General features: G+C 43.9%; 1 protein-coding gene across 2 annotated transcripts in view; it reads right to left on the bottom strand.

Moving 5' to 3' along the window:
- The window catches only part of SCAPER (S-phase cyclin A associated protein in the ER), a 284,324-nt gene that overhangs the window by 21,017 nt on the left and 246,155 nt on the right, over positions 1-17,152 (bottom strand). For both annotated transcript variants that reach the window (XM_044279884.1, XM_044279885.1), the window contains exons 27-28: positions 14,342-14,576; positions 11,280-11,429 (exon numbers count right to left, since the gene is read on the bottom strand). In XM_044279884.1, coding sequence (XP_044135819.1) covers positions 11,280-11,429; positions 14,342-14,576 — 385 coding nt within the window. The remainder of the gene's footprint in view (positions 1-11,279; positions 11,430-14,341; positions 14,577-17,152) is intronic.

Here is a 17,152-nt window from a genome sequence, read left to right as displayed (position 1 = left end):
TAACTTAAACCAAACGTTTCCTGTAGTTGCAGATCAGACGTGCACAACGGTCAGGAGTAATTCTTGACCATTCCTCTTTACAGAACTGTTTCAGTTCAGCAATATTCTTGGGATGTCTGGAGTGAATCGCTTTCTTGAGGTCATGCCACAGCATCTCAATCGGGTTGAAGTCAGAACTCTGACTGGGCCACTCCAGAAGGCGTATTTTCTTCTGTTTAAGCCATTCTGTTGTTGATTTACTTCTATGCTTTGGGTCGTTGTCCTGTTGCAACACCCATCTTCTGTTGAGCTTCAGCTGGTGGACAGATGGCCTTAAGTTCTCCTGCAAAATGTCTTGATAAACTTTGGAATTCATTTTTTCTTCGATAATAGCAATCCGTGCAGAGCCTGACGCAGCACAGCAGCCTGAAACCATGATGCCCCCACCACCATACTTCACAGTTGGGATGAGGTTTTGATGTTGGTGTGCTGTGCCTCTTTTTCTCCACACATAGTGTTGTGTGTTTCTTCCAAACAACTCAACTTTGGTTTCATCTGTCCACATAATATTTTGCCAGTACTGCTGTGTAACATCCAGGTACTCTTGCAGCAAAAACGTGCAGCAATGTTTTTTTTGGACAGCAGTGGCTTCCTCTGTGGTATCCTCCCATGAAATCCATTCTTGTTTAGTGTTTTACGTATCGTAGATTTGCTAACAGGGATGTTGGCATATACCAGAGACTTTTGTAAGTCTTTAGCTCATACTCTAGGATTCTTCTTCACCTCATTGAGCAGTCTGCACTGTGCTCTTGCAGTCATCTTTACAGGATGGCCACTCCTAGGGAGAGTAGCAGCAGTGCAGAACTTTCTCCATTTATAGACAATTTGTCTTACCTTGGACTGATGAACAGCAAGGCTTTTGGAGATACCTTTATAACCCTTTCCAGCTTTATGCAAGTCAACAATTCTTAATCGTAGGTCTTCTGAGAGCTATTTTGTGCGAGGCCTGATTCACATCAGGAAATGTTTCTTGTGGAAAGCAAACCCAGAACTGGTGTGTGTCTTTTATAGGGCAGGGCAGCTGTAACCAACACCTCCAATCTCATCTCATTGATTGGACTCCAGTTGGCTGACACCTCACTCCAATTAGCTCTTGAAGAGGTCATTAGTCTAGAGGTTCATATACTTTTTCCACCTGCACTGTGAATGTTTACATGTTGTGTTCAATAAAAACATGGTAACATTTAATTATTTGTGTGTTATTAGTTTAAGCAGACTGTGATTGTCTATTGTTATGACTTAGATGAGGATCAGATCACATTTTATGACCAATTTGTGCAGAAATCCATATCATTCCAAAGGGTTCTTCCAACTGTATATTATACATTATTTACAATCAATTAACCAACATTTCAGTCTCAATGACGTTTATTCAGTTTGAAATTCAGCATCAACCTTCCGCCAAAGACTGTAAGCCCTGGTGTGCAGAGCCCTTTATACTTTTTGACAGTAAACTTGTATTTACAGTAGTCTTTTTTTGCTTATTCCTGGAAGTTGAGGGCACTATTAGGCTCCATTCACACGTCCGCAACGTGTTTCGCGGATCCGCAAAACACGTACAGCGGCAATTTGCGTTCCGCATTTTGCGGACCGCACATTGCCCCATTGAAATGAATGGGTCTGCAATTCCGTTCCGCAAAATGCGGAGTCAAAGGAAAATGTGAAAGGAAGAGGAAACAACGCTTCGATCCACTTGTATTTCAATACAGCATACTTTGTCCACTTTCCATCTCGGCTACATAGTACTAATAAGAAAGGATGTCATGGAAGAACCAGAGGGTTGACGAAAGTACAGTAGTAGAGTAAATGCTCATTTACACAGGGCAGTAGTAGCCCAACCAATCATTCACACTCATCACTTAGTATAAACATATCCAGCGACTGAACCATGAAAAATAATTCACTTGTTTGTCGTTGATCCTACTTTATGCCAACAAAAAAGTAATTATTGGTTGACAGCACCTCCCTTGGGTAAACAGGCATCTGCCTGTCGCATGCAAGAGAAACATATGAGAGGTAAGGAATAAATGATAGTAAGTATGAAAAACCCTACATGATTATTGTTACACATAAATGCAAGTAATCCAACACCAATCAACTTGCAATATCGATGATCTGCACTCAATATGGGCAATCTATCTGACAGTGTAAATTGACTTAAGTTATAATATATTATTTGATATGTTTTTCAGGTAATGGAACCATTGGTCTCTACTCATCTAAACATGATGTATGACCAAATTGTAAAACTAAAGAGTTCCAATTAATGAAGAAAAGAAGATCAATTATGGAAACAGTAAGTGTAGAAATAGAAGGAGGAGGGAAAGAGAAAGAAAGCAGAAGTTGCGGCTCAGACCACCAGGACAGTCCACAATTGCCAAGATTTTTTTCTAAGTCTTACAATTGCACTGCTGTAGAAGACAAGCATAGTTCACAAGTGTTACTGAAGTCACCACATACACAACTCCGAGGTGGAGGGGGAGTCTATATGGCCCTAAATCCCATAAGAGACAGATGTAAAGCTATGGGGCTGATGTCACTGTAATTATGCACATCATTAGCCACTGTTCTGAGATGTTCAGGATTTAGGATGAGGTCCTGTATGGCACATTCCTTGCTAAATACTCTATTGAAAATAGCTTTCTTGATATGCCTCTGGTCTTTCTAAATCCCCCTCTTCAATTTTAAATCCCAACACAAAGCTCCTTGTGAAAAGTTTTTGACGGATAATGAGTCAATCTCAGTGTCTCAAAATTTCCCAACTCTTTATTGAAAGTAAAAGAAGGGCAGCAAGGTGTGGGCAGCTGGTGGTTGGAAGAATATGACAGAAAGTCATACTGTTCATCAACAAGAGATAAAATATAACAAGCAAAACATGCTGCAAAATGGCTAGGGGGTATAACTGACAAGTGTTATGGAAACGGATGTGGGTCTGCTGTGTCAATAAACAGATTTGACTTGGTGTACTCCTAAGGGATTTATCCTGGCAGTCCCCTGGTTTTCACATCTTCAACCCTGTAAAGGGATCTAAACTTTAGAGCAGGGGAACCACCAGGGCATTGAATCCTGGAGTAGTCTCTGTTCAGTGGCTGGTCACTCACTGAAGTCAAGAGACACCAGTGCAGACCACCGAGGAATCAAGAAAAAGACATGCCAAGGTCCAGGCAGGCAGATTTTGTGCAAATCCGAGAAACAGTCAGAGGGTCAGGAAAAGAAGATTAAAGTCAACATGGGGAAATAGCAGGGCCCTGATCATGCACAAATAGGTTAGATCCAGGGACAGGCAGAAGTCGGTATATGGACAGAAATATGGCTTTGCAGGAATTGAGCTACTAGAATTTATTACCCAGGCACCCTTCCACTGGGGAAGATGCCTTAAATGCTCTAAGGAAGGTTATCATAGGCTACAGCAGATGGAGGTGCATGAACTGGCCCTTTAGGAGGCCAAAGGGTGCCCTAGGAGATACAGCAGAAGGAAATAGGCTGGAAGGCCTAGCAGGAGCATGGGGACGTCACAGGACACTGAAGGGAGTGCACTGCTAGACCAGTTGTGACTACCTCCAGGATGTGTACAAGTCAGGAAACACAAGTACACTAAATGTGCATCTCCCAAAGGTAAACCAACTTTTCATTTTCTGCTTCTAATATTGTTGGCTCCTTAAAAAAAGAAATCCACCCAAAATACGATTCTTAACATGTGCATTTTATCTTCTTTAATTTTTTTGTGTGGGGCGTGTTAGCTGATTCAGCATGACGCTGAAACCTACAACTCCCGTAGTGCAACTGCTCATGTACAGTCTTGTCTGTATGCTGCATGTGCTTCCCTGCTCTCCTCCCTTTGTTGTAAAACATACATGGAACAACCTACCATCGCTAAAACCACGCTTGTCTGCAGGGATTAGTTTACCCCGTCCCACATAATGGGACATCCCTGATGACGTGCCATACATTGGGGGAGTGGATTCGTCTGCCATAACCATGTGACCAATGTACAGCATGTCATCACAGAGATAAGAAATAAAAAAACACTGCCACTTTTCTAACTGTAAGTAAATTGTGGAGGTGGCAAAACTGATGCCTCAAGGTCAAATATTCATTTTTGTCTTCTGGGTACTTGCCATTTACGCCCTTTAGTGACCTAGTTTTGTGCTTCTGGTCAGTGCTTTTGATGGTGACTACCTTAGGGGTGCACATACATTAGTTTTGTCTGGGTATTTTTCTATTTTTTGCAGACCAGTACATAGGTCCAGTGTCCATAGACTGATTGCACTAGACAGAAAAACCCAACATCTTTCAGCGTCTAGGAGAAATGGAGGTGTTGCTGTTACACCTAGAGGCTAAGCTCTCTCTGCAAATGCTGTGCCCCTGCGCCCTCTGCACTTTGATTGGGGGCCCGGCAGTGTAAAAGTGATCACGCCTGCCTGGCTCTTTCATTTAGTTTAACCAATGGTGGTTCAGCAGCTGCATGAAGATAATCTAACGTCTCTAACAGTAGCAGAAACAAAGGAAGAAAAAATACATTACAGCTCTCCATACTATAAATTATTAGACTAAAAAAGAATATATAGTGAACACATTATTTCTGCTGCATGGTGGACATTCAATTTCATTGAGGATGGACTGCGCATGCGCTAGTACCCCTGTCAGCCCCCAAATCTAAGTTAATGGAGGCCTCTGATGAAAGGGACGGGTCAAATGACCCTCCATCAGCGTAGGAGCGCTTGTTCCTGACAACTGGAATAATCATGGTCTTATGTAAAAGGGCCCTTAGAAGTTCCAAATAATACAAAAAATAATTTCAAGACACCTTCCTTTACAAACAGTAGAGTTCCTTCATTACCTATGCATACTGCTGCTATTATCCATCTCATAGATATGGCCAGTAATTGGCTGCATGGTGCAATAGGACACATCCCCTTGGTATGGTGTCAGAAAATGGTGCAAAAAAGCTCTGTGCTTAAAAGTTAACAAAGATTCCCATAAATTACTAAAAGTAAGCATACTTTGCCCATTTCACCCCCCCTCCTACCTGCCTGGCTTTGGTATTCTGCAGCGATGACATGACCATATACCCCATGTGACTGCTGCAACCGTTCACGAGCCACATGGCCACGGTCATGACTGCAGCCAAGATAACAATGACATGGCCGCAGCAGCGGGGAGGATCGGAGTACTGTGCTGGAGGCCAGGGTGGAAATAAAGTGGAGAGTATACATTCTTATTTTTTAATGCCACTTGCTGGCTTGGAGGAAAATGTGCAATAAGTCAGACAACCCCTTAAATTTTTCATAATTTTATTTTTTTTTTACATGTAAAGCAACTTCTAACGTTTTAATGGGGTTAGAAAATCCCTTTTTTTTTTCCAAGGGCAAGTGCATGGGGGAAACGAGTTTAGAAGAGGAAGAATCTGTGGTTTTTTCAACTTTTTGAAACAGCTTCCATCACATGAACTAGCTACATGTGCAGTTTTAACCTCGGCACACAGCAGACAATTCCTTTGATTTTCATCCACTACAGGCCTTAGACTCTTCTTCTACATAAACTGCAGCCTGAGCCTAAGGCTGTTTATCAGATGCATTTCTGACAGATTATTTATAAAAGGCCTGAAAAAATGACTCTTGACGTTTCTCTGCCCTCTCCAAAGTGGTCTGCGAATTCTCTGCCTGTATATAAACAATCTGGTGTGTTCAATCAGTGGAGTGTCACAGCTAGGACTCGGCACATGGAGGTCACAGCTTGGGGAAGTTTCGGGGAAGCAAGTTCCAAACGTCTTTAACTCTTTGTCTGGCAAGGGTGAACAAAATACGTCATACCGACTGCTTTTTCCTGGCCCATGACATGCTTTTTATGTCATGGATTTAAAACCTGATGCCTGAAATGCTTCAAAATCCATTTCTAAACATCAAATTCCCCTACTTACTTTCACAAAGTCATTAAGTTGAATCACAAGCTTCTGGTCTGGCCACAGTCGCTATTAAGAGGAGCTGTATACAGTTGTATGTAGTAGGCTCCCGCTTGTGGTGGCGGCTGGAAGCCAAAATCTCTGCCATCTCCTCAAATTTCAGAAATGACATGAACTGATTTTGTAATGGCATAAGAAATGTTAAAACGCGTCAGGGCTGATCTTGTTGAAGCCCTCCACCCAACCCTGACTCCCAGTACCAATGGGTATGGAACATATACTAACACAGTGTCTGCATTTTTTTGGGATCGTTGTCAGATGCAGTTATTGGTGAAGATGATAGCGCCAAAAAGATAGATTTCTGTGGATCTTCAATTTGTTGTTTTAACTTTGTCATCCAGAACAACCAGCCATGAAAGACAAGTCAATGAAATGTGCCCACCTTAAAGGGGTTGTGTAAGAGGATGTGGGCTCCCTCGCTGAAAACATCCGGTCTGACTGGCGGTGACCGGCTCCCCTTACATTATGACAGTGATCGGCTGCAGGTGGTGTCAAACCGGATGTTTTTAGCGAGGGAGCACAGTGGAGCATCGTAGGCCAGGAGGAGAGGGAGCGGGCAGCCAACGCTGGAAAACACGTAAGTAAGGCTCCCTTTACAGGTCCATCCAAGTGGGTGGGGTTTGCCCCCCTCCTCCATTCTTGCACAACCCCTTTTAGGGATTGTGATCCACTCAGGAGCTGTCAAAGATCCACCTTGGGTCCTGATCTACTGGCTGCCTTCCTAGGCAGTAGGGTATCCCACATGTCACTTACAAATCTATGAGATGTCTGCGAGACTTTGGCCTGTGAGGATCTTTGAGGTTGATTCTGAATGGGGAGGGAGGCACTGTGCCTGGCAGTGTATGGGAGGCACTATAGCTGGCACCCTGCTGAAGAGGAAAAATACAATTCTGGTTGTTTATTTAGAAAATTAGGAGTTTATAATAAGGTTCCTAGGAGTTCCCCAAAACCTGCATAACAAATCTAAGCCCGCGTTTTTTCTGCCATTATATGGTCACTGAACTTCTTGGTGAAATCTAAGATCTATATAACTTTCAGCAGGACAAGTATGTAGGAAGATGAAGTGATAGACATGGATCATTGTAGAGCAGAATGGCCAACTACCCCACTTAATAAAGACCATGTAACAAAGTATATCTTGCCATCAGCATAAATATACAGTCTAGATGACCTCCAGTTAGAAAATGAATACCAGTAACCTTTCTGAAATGTCAGCTTCTAGCTTCCAACAATAACCAATTGGATTTAATTTCTTCTCCAATCCATCTAATGAAATTACAGGAATGTATTTAGATCATGAAAAATGCTAATTCAACTTTGCCCAATTAAGTTAATTGTGTTAATTAGATTCCAAACAGGGACAACACGAACGTTCTTTAATTAATCAGAAAGCAGGATTTGGGATCTTTCCCCCCCTAACAGCTTTGGGCCCAATCCTCTTTGGAAGAAGACTTATAATACATTGCGTGCTAATAAATTGCCTGTCAGGAGATGACTAGTAGTGACAAATGACAGGAAAGTGATTTAACTATTACCTAAGTGATCTGGATAGGCCTTTCACTCTGTCACTTGTGACGCCATTAACACACATCCAACATGCAGTGCGTACAGTAGATAAAACACCATCTAGTCCAATGACTCAGGGATGAGTGCCCAGCAGTAGTAGTAGTGATTATAGTACAATGGGATGGTGGCTAAGCAGCCGTTTGGGCTATGACCTCTGTATCACACATAAACCATGTGACAGTGGGTTTGGATTAGCAGTGTATTCTCCTCTGACAATGGTCAGACATCTCTGCTAAATGGGATCAGCTGCAGGGAGTCCAGGGCAGAGGAAAGGTTACCACCTTCCGATGATTCAGAGGAGTGTGATAAAGCAAAGCAATAGCATTAATAAGATGTCTATATAATGTACAGTCTCAAGCTGTCACGCTGTAATAAAAGCAAAGAGGTGCCATCGCTTCACATGAAGCATACATCAATCTCATATTGATGAGGAAGTTAAGGAAGTTCCTGCATATTATTAGATCAGTGATCACCAATACACCTTTTTTATGGCAGTCAATAAGGGTCTCCCGTGCCAGGTGCTAAGCTATCTTACGAGAGCCAGGTTCTTGCTTTAACAGCCTGGATCAGCAGAACTGCCAGTCCGAGTTGTTTAACCCCTTAAATGTCGCTGTCAATAGCAAATGTGGCATCTGGGCGATGCCAATGTCTTTATATGGCAGCTAGAAGGTGTAATGAAGGCCCCCAGGTCTGTCTTCTGTGTAAACCCATTAGGCTGTGCCACAGCCACAACCTGATAGATTGCACTGACAGCACAATACACTTATTATGCAAGATATCAAACAACTGCGGGACTTGTGGGACTAATAAATGGTATAAAAATAATTTAGCAAAGTTTTGTTAAAAAAAAAGTGCCCCAATATAATGAGAATAGACCATCAATATTAAAATACTGGAAAACCTCTTTGGCCTCTTTCAGACGGGCGTTGCGGGAAAATGTGCGGGTGAGTTACGGGAACACCCGTGATTTTTCTGCGCGAGTGCAAAACATTGTTCCATCACATGATCTTTTACCATGGTGATGGATCATGTGATGGAACATGTGATGACCGGAGTGACGTCATCACAGGTCCTGTTCATGTAATTAATGCTCACCCCAGGTCCTGTTCAGCAAAGGAGACAGAAGGAGATGCCGGGCTACGCGAACAAGTGGACTAAGGTGAGTTAAATAATTTGTATTTATTTTTTTAACCCCTCCAGCGCTATTTTACTATGCATTCTGTATTCAGAATGCTATTATTTTCCCTTATAACCACGTTATAAGAGAAAATAATACAATCTACAGAACACCAATCCCAAGGCCGAACTTCTGTGAAGAAGTTCGGGTTTGGGTACCAAACATGCGCGATTTTTTTCACGCGAGTGCAAAACGCATTACAATGTTTTGCACTCGCGCAGAAAAATCACGGGTGTTCCCGTAACTCACCCGCACATTTTCCCGCAACGCCCGTGTGAAAGAGGCCAAAGAGGTTTTCCAGTATTTTAATATTGATGGTCTATTCTCATTATATTGGGGCACTTTTTTTTAACCCCTCCAGCACTATTTGACTATGCATTCTGTATTCAGAATGCTATTATTTTCCCTTATAACCATGTTATAAGGGAAAATAATATTGATCGGGTCTCCCTCCCGATCGTCTCCTAGCAACCGTGAGTGAAAATCGCACCGCATCCGCACTTGCTTGCGATTTTCACGCAACCCCATTAATTTATATGGGGCCTGCGTTACGTGAAAAACGCACAAAATAGAGCATGCTGCAATTACTAACATTCAAAACAGAGAAGGAGCCAAAATGGAATAATGCACAGATTAGTCCCTGGTAATGCATCCAGGATCTAACAGAATAGACTAGATATGGTGTCTATCATGTGACCCCTGCCATTCAGTTAACACTATCCAGCTACCTATCAGGTGGGGGGTAGTTTATTGAAAAACTGAAGTCAAAGTATTTCCTACAACAGCATTACTTTCTGTGCAGAAGCAACTATAAGGGTACGTTCAGTTGTAGCATTTTTTTTTTAAACTGATGGCCTGTCAATATTAGACTGGTGGGGATCCAACTCTCAGCGGCTCCACCAATCAGCTGTTTGAAGGGGGAAAATGACCAGCAATACCAAGAACAGCCGCTACACAAAGTAATAAACACAATAAAGGGGACACAGCGCTTGCCTAAATGTTGCAGCCACTTCAAACAGTTAAACGGCAGGGGAGCAGAGAGTCAGACCCCTACCGATATTGGTGACTAATATTGATGGCCCTTCCTATGGTAAGGCATTCAATTTTAAAAACTGGATGGCCCCACTCACTAAGAACTTTAGTTGATTCATGCAGAATCTACAGGGGAATTGATCTGCAGGGTTGTGGAGTTGGTAACCTAAACTTCTTACTCCTCTAATTTTCCACACTCCAACTCTGACATAAATGGCTCATGTATAATAATGAGTACTAACAAACTCACAGAATTTTCATAAGCATCATTTAAATACGCAAGCTACATAGGCGGAGTTCATACAAGCTCTTCTTACTGCCACTGTTCTGCTCCATTATAGCAGCAGAACAACAGAAATAGAAGTGCTGGATCCAGCACATACCTAAAACTATCGGCACCAGACAGACACCATTGGGGTAAAACTATCGGCACCAGACGGACACCATTGGGGTCTGCTGGGTTTCTGCAAGGCAGTCCAGTATTTATTACATAATTCATGACAAAGGCTTCTAATGAAGTCTTCTACGCAGATGTGAACACAGCGATTTCTGAACCAAAAAACTATGTATTCAATAAATGGTAAGAATTTTTTTTTAACTGAAAAATAGTAAGTGGAATTTGTGCAGAAACACAATATATTACTTTAACTTATGCACAACATTAGGACTAAGAATCTGAACAAAACACTGTTATTCACCTAATATCTGTAAAGAGTCTATGAACGTGTCCTCAGAAATGATATTGCCTCAATATAATTAATATTTTTAAACTTTTCGTAAATTTCTATGAAGGTAAATATGCAGCGTTATGGACAGTGATTTCACATCCATTTTGTTTGTAGTGTGAAAAAAAAGTCTAGCTCTAGCTGGAGCCAAAAGGTCTCCCTTGGACACAGTGCTGTTAATTTTGTTATAGGTCTATTTTTCATATTAAATGCTTAAAGGGGTTATCCAAAGTATAAAACATGCTCCTGAATGCCTGGGCCCCCCCCATATAGATTGTACTTACCCCGCTCCATGGCACCTGCGTCATTCCTGATCCCTGCACGGCCGCTGCTGAACCTCCCCGTCGTGCATCAAAACATTTGGCGACGGGGGGAACGGCCAACAGCAGGCCACGACGGGGACGAGCCCCCCTAGCATCGCGGGTGATGCTAGGGAGGATAGTCTTCGTCGCGGCCTGTTATTGGCTGCTCATCCCATGGCCGGATGTTTTGATACGCGTGACGGGGAGATGCAGCAGCTGTGTGGGGATCAGGAACGATGCGGGTGTCGGGGTAAGTATAATCTATATAAGGCATTGAGGGGCATGTTTTATACTTTGGATAACCCCTTTAAGGACATGTTCACAAACACCAGGGGTGTATAAAGGTGATCATTTACAATTTCCGTGCACAGGTAAAACGTTTGTGAAACCACCGTACTGATTTGAAGGAAAATAAGAAACAATTGTTATTAGGAATGGCAGTCTACTAACATACTGGCTTGTATCTTACCACTCACCTGATTGTCAGCATGATTCACCGTGAAGTACCCAACACAAACAATGATCTCATGAAGAAGATCTTCACACGTGTATTGGGTGCAAAACCAAATCAGGTAACTGATCACATGTCGAAATGCAAGAGAAAGGCCCTCTGCACCTACAACAGACTAAGAGAAACCAAGAAGGAAACACTTACAGAATATCAAAGGGGATCGTACAATAAAAAGTGCACACTATATTTTGGACTATAAGCAGGTGCAAATCAGAGCCAAAATTTGCACCATTTTCTGGCCTTAATTTTAATAAATCTATCTAAAAGTTACAGGCCACACTACTCTGAGCACACCCATAAAACCCTTGGTGAGCTAAATTTTCCCCCCAAAAATTTGCAACTATGCAAAAAAATAATAAAATTTTGCAAAGCTGATGTTAAACTACCCTTCCGTCCCCCATAGTATAAAACTAGTTCAGGTAAGAGCTGGAGAGTTCCAATACAGCAGGGATCAGCAACCTCCGGCACTCCAGCTGTTCAGAAACTACAACTCCCAGAATGCTCCTTTCACTTCCATGGGATTTACAAGAACAGCAGAGTACCTGTGTATGCTGGGAATTGTAGTTTCACAGCAGCTGGAGTGCCAAAGGTTGCTGACCCCTGCAATAGAGGCTTATTTGAGACAGAATTCATTAGTTGACACAATCCTTTGACATCTACTGCATCAAAACCAGCATTAAAAGTATCTCTGAGCAGCAATCTGGATCCTGAACACAAGGAAGTGTAATGATTATAATTAGAGATGAGAAAAGTTTAAAAAAAAAATGATTCGGCCGATCTGCCGAAGTTCGCCAAGAAATTTGTTCTGTTCCGCATTAATTAGTCACAAATCGCTATAAATCAGGTATACCCAGGCCACTCTGCCTAATCATATACTCCCCACTTGCCAATCTCAGTGCGAAGGCTTGGAAGTTAACCCTTTCCCAACCCCCAACAGTAAATTTCCGTCAGCAGCCGGGCATTTAAAAATGGCGTCCGCTGGTGTGTGCAGCGGGCACCATGGCTGCTGGGTGTCTGCTCTTTTAAAGACATCCAGCACTAATGTCCGTGACCAGCGGTAATGCCCATTGCAGACTTTTAACCCTTCAGATGCCGTGGTCAACTGAGTGTGCCCCGGCGGGGATCGGGGGATCCAGCCCCTGTCCTCCTGTGTGATGGCACCAGAGAAGGTACACAGCATTGTGGGAAGAAAACCTTCTTCAAACCATACTATGAACTACTATGAACCTAACTGTATTTTGCTTTTAAAATTATTAGGGTTAAGACCAGATGCCGAACCTGGTGGATAGATCAAACATGGCCACTGGACTATTGCAGCAACACTATTCCTAGCGCATGAGCGCTTGCCATGTCTCTCAATATGCTCAGCAAACAGGACAATGGCAGAGATCGCACGGGATCAGGATTTTATTGGGCTGTGTCATCACAGGGGATGGCTGCCGGCGGATTGGCTGGCTGCACGGGTCATATCGCGGTCCCAGGCTTCTTACTTACTTTTGGGAAAAACTGATTCGATACCACGAAGCGCAAGGAAACTTGGATTCGTGTCAAATCTAATTTTTCCTAAACTTCGATTCGCTCAGCACTAATTATAATGCTGGAAGTGCAGTGCTGACAAAACTGCACTCAATCTCACCACACCAAAGGAAAATGGTGCTTGTAGATTAATAGTCAGTTGTAGAGTTTAGACATGGATACTCTGTATAATCAGAGCATCCTGAATCTGGGATCCAGTCACTTCCTGAAAATACAATACATAGTTTTTTAGAGCCTGAAGTTGAGGATACTGCGTTTAAAGGGGTTATCCAAACCCTATAATATGCCCACTAATGCCCGGGCGCCTCACACAGGTTGTACTTAACTTGCTCCCCAACACTCGCGACAATTCTGATGCTGGGACAAGGATCCCGGCAGCCGCAATACTAGGGAGGCTCCTCTCTGTCGCGGCCTGCTACTGGCTGCTACCCTTCCACCCCGGATGTTTTGATATGCGTGACGGGCAGATGCAGCAGCGGCGGCCGTGCGGGCATCAGAAGCAACGCGGGTGTCTGGAAGCAAGGTAAGTACAACCTGTGTGAGGGGGCCGGGCATTAGAGGGGTTGGATATAACCCTTTTAAGCGCACGTCCAGTCAGGAGCTCAAAAATATGTAAATCAGAACCTACAAGGGCTGCTTACCCACTATTTCTTTTCGTCAGATGTCACTGCTTGGTTGCTTTTAAAATCAACTCCATTAGGGCAGAGTTGTTACAGTGCCTACAGAGAGTCTGAGCTAGCCCGAGGTCCCCAGTTTACACTGTGAGATGACAAACAAGCACTTTTGTACCTGCATAAAAACTCTGATCATAAATGTTCCTAACATTTTTCTCATTTGTTGGGAGACCAGCTGCATGTCTACAAGGGGCAATGAGCAGGAACGAATGCCAACCATTGCCTCGTGTAAAAGAGTCCTTAAAGTGTACATAAACATTCACTCACATTTCAAAGTGATAGTAATAGGCTACAAGTTTTCCAATATAATTTATGGATTTTTTAATTTTTTTTACTTTATCATAAACAGTGTCTCCGGAATTTCCTGCCTTCTGATTCGCTATTCACTACGGCACATAGAGAATCCATACACGCAGCCATGTATGCGGTGTACAGATACTGAGCACTGCTCGGACAGGAGCACATCTCCCTTCTCCTGCCTGTGCCCTCTGCTGAAAACCGTCATAGAACATGGGTGCGGGATACCTGCTCCTGCCTGTTCTCAATGCACTTCTATGATATGGCACAGACAGGAGAAGAGAGATGTGCTCATGTCCAGACCGTGCTCAAAATATCTGTAGACCGCATACATGGGTGCGGTGTACAGGTTCTCTATGCGCTGTACTAAATAGCGCTTCAAAAGGCAGGAACTTTGGGGCCATCGGAGGCATATTCAGCTGTGGAAGGCATAAAATAGTGTGCACACCTAGCAGAGTAGATTCATCTTGAAATAAATATCCACTCAATGTCCACTTGAAGAAGTTTTGAATGTATTTACCTGAAATGACTGAAGATGAAGTGTAGCAAAACTGTTCAGGAACCGCAGGCTTTGGACTGCCACTTGAATGGTATTGTGCTCATAGGTCTCTTTTGAGCTGGAAACATTGGGTTCAGAGGAGGAATTGTGGAACAGTGCACAATACAACATATGTACGACTCCCACAAGATCTGAGCTTTGTAGGGCTGCTGACAGGCCTGTGGGATCCTGATGGCTTTCAAATATGTCCCAAGTGCTGAATGAAACCAGAGACAAATTAGACATGTGACTTCACTAGGTACAAAGGATATGGTCTTCTCTCCAGTATCAAGGTTATGGCAAACAATACTAAACAGATATCTGAGAAGAAAAATGATGGCCTTAATATTTAGAGTGGCTAGCTATACCGGAACAGACAATAAAGTATACTATAGAACAAGCATGTCAAACTCAAAGGCTAACATGGGCCAAAAAAAAAATATATTAAGTTTATGTGGGCCGCATCAAAAAATAATAATAATTTTTTTTTACAATATAATGCAGACGGATCCGTTCTGAACGCAAGTGTGAAAGTAGCCTTAGGGGCGAGAACCTGGGATCTTTCATCCCTTGTCCTATTCAGCTCTATCAGGGTGAATAGGACTTCACACTGTCCCTGCTGCTCTGTGCCTTGTGCACACAGCATCAGGGATGTTACCATGGCAACCAGGGCTTCTGTAGCGTCCTGGCTGCCATGGTAACTGATCGGAGCCCCAGGCTTACACAGCTGGGGCTCCGATCAGAAGCTGCCACTGCACCACCAATGAGGGGGAGGGGAGAGGTCCCTGTGGCCACTGCCACCAATGATTTTAATACTGGGGGGGTTGAGAGGGGCTGGCGCACTGTGCCACCAATGATTTTAATGGGATGGGGGGTTTGGGGGGGGGGGGCACACTGCACCACCAATGATAAATTACCCCTTTATACAGGAGGCTGGTACTGGCAGATCAGCAGTTAACCCCTCAGGTGTGGCACCTAAGGGGTTAACTGCCTCTGATCGCAGCTCCCTGTCAGGGGGGCCGGCACCCGCCTCCTGTATTGTGTTAAAGACTGACTTTCACTATCAGGCCACACAGAGCGGCGCCCAGCGATGTCTCAGCACTCACCATTAGTCCTGGGCGCCGCTCCGTTCGCCTGCAGTGCTCCATTACTGTCTCCTCTCCTGCTCCACATGCTGCTGATTACTATCGGAGCGATAGGAGGAGACATCAGCTTCACTAGTGGGCGTTCCTTCTTCCTGGCTGTAGCGCTGTCCAATCGCAGCGCAGGGAGAAGGAACGCCCACTAGTGAAGCTGATGTCTCCTCCCATCGCTCCGATAGTAATCAGCAGCATGTGGAGCAGGAGAGGAGACAGTAATGGAGCACTGCAGGCGAACGGAGCGGCGCCCAGGACTAATGGTGAGTGCTGAGACATCGCTGGGCACCGCTCTGTGTGGGAAACGGGAATAGTCCTATCATTGGTGGCTCAGTGCGCCCGCCCCTCCTCCGCCCCTCTCTCCTCATTGGTGGCGCAGTGCGCCCGCCCCTCCTCCCCCCTCTCTTCTCATTGGTGGCAGCGGCAGCAGCACAGGGGGAGGGAGGACATCTTCCTTCTCCCTGTGCTGCTGAGAGAACATGAGCGCGCCGATAGCAGCGCGCTCATGTTCAGAGATACTAGACTGCCGGGCCGCAAAGATATGCATTGCGGGCCGCATGTTTGACACCCATGCTATAGAACATAGCCGTTGTGGCAGAAATAGAGGATTTCCATATGTACAAGCAAACAGAATAGTCTTGATGTCCTTCAAAGGTGTGAGGACTGGGTCACAACTGGATGCAGAAGATACATTCATGCATCACTAAGTGGCAAGAATATAAAAGTCGGAGCACACATGGAGGACTGTGTACAGTTCTGGGCTCCTGTGAACAAGGCAGACATAGCAGAGCTGGAGAGGGTCCAGAGGAGGGCAACTAAAGTAATAACTGGAATGGGTGGACTACAGTACCCTGAAAGATTATCAACATTAGGGTTATTTACTTTAGAAAAAGGAGAGATATAAATATATCTGGGGTCAGTACAGAGATCTCTCCCATCATCTATTTGTCCCCAGGACTGTGACGAGGGGACATCCTCTGCGTCTGGAGGCAAGAAGGTTTGTACACAAACATAGAAGAGGATTCTTTACGGTAAGAGCAGTGAGACTATGGAACTCTCTGCCTGAGGAGGTGGTGATGGTGAGTACAATAAAGGAATTCAAGAGGGGCCTGGATGTATTTCTGGAACGTAATAATATTACAGGCTATAACTACTAGAGAGGGGTATGGATATATTTCTGTAGTGTAATAATATTACAGGCTATAGCTACTAGAGAGGGGTTGCTGATCCAGGGAGTTATTCTGATTGCCTGATTGGAGTCGGGAAGGAATTTTTTTCCCCTTAAGGGGGGAAAATTGGCTTCTACCTCACAGGGTTTTTTTTTTGCCTTCGTCTGGATCAACCTGCAGGATGACAGGCCGAACTGGATGGACAAATGTCTTTTTTCGGCCTTATATACTATGTTACTATGTATTAATGGCCCTGAAAATTAACATTAAGAAACGCCTGATTTGGAAGACGGCGTGACGTTCCCTATATTATATATGACATATGTTCCAGTAGTAGAACTTGTAATGTTTCAGTAATGCAGAAGTAGAACTATCCTACTCCTGAATTCCAACCACTTCCATCTACATAGCATCTGATAACTTGCTCAGCAAGCATTACCACAGGCATTGATGGTCTACAAAAATGCTTTAACCACATGAACATAACA

The sequence above is a fragment of the Bufo gargarizans genome, chromosome 2, assembly GCF_014858855.1.
Source record: "Bufo gargarizans isolate SCDJY-AF-19 chromosome 2, ASM1485885v1, whole genome shotgun sequence".
NCBI lineage: Eukaryota > Metazoa > Chordata > Amphibia > Anura > Bufonidae > Bufo > Bufo gargarizans.
The sequence above is the reverse complement of the archived record's forward strand: the minus strand, read 5'-3'. Positions and strand labels throughout refer to the sequence as shown.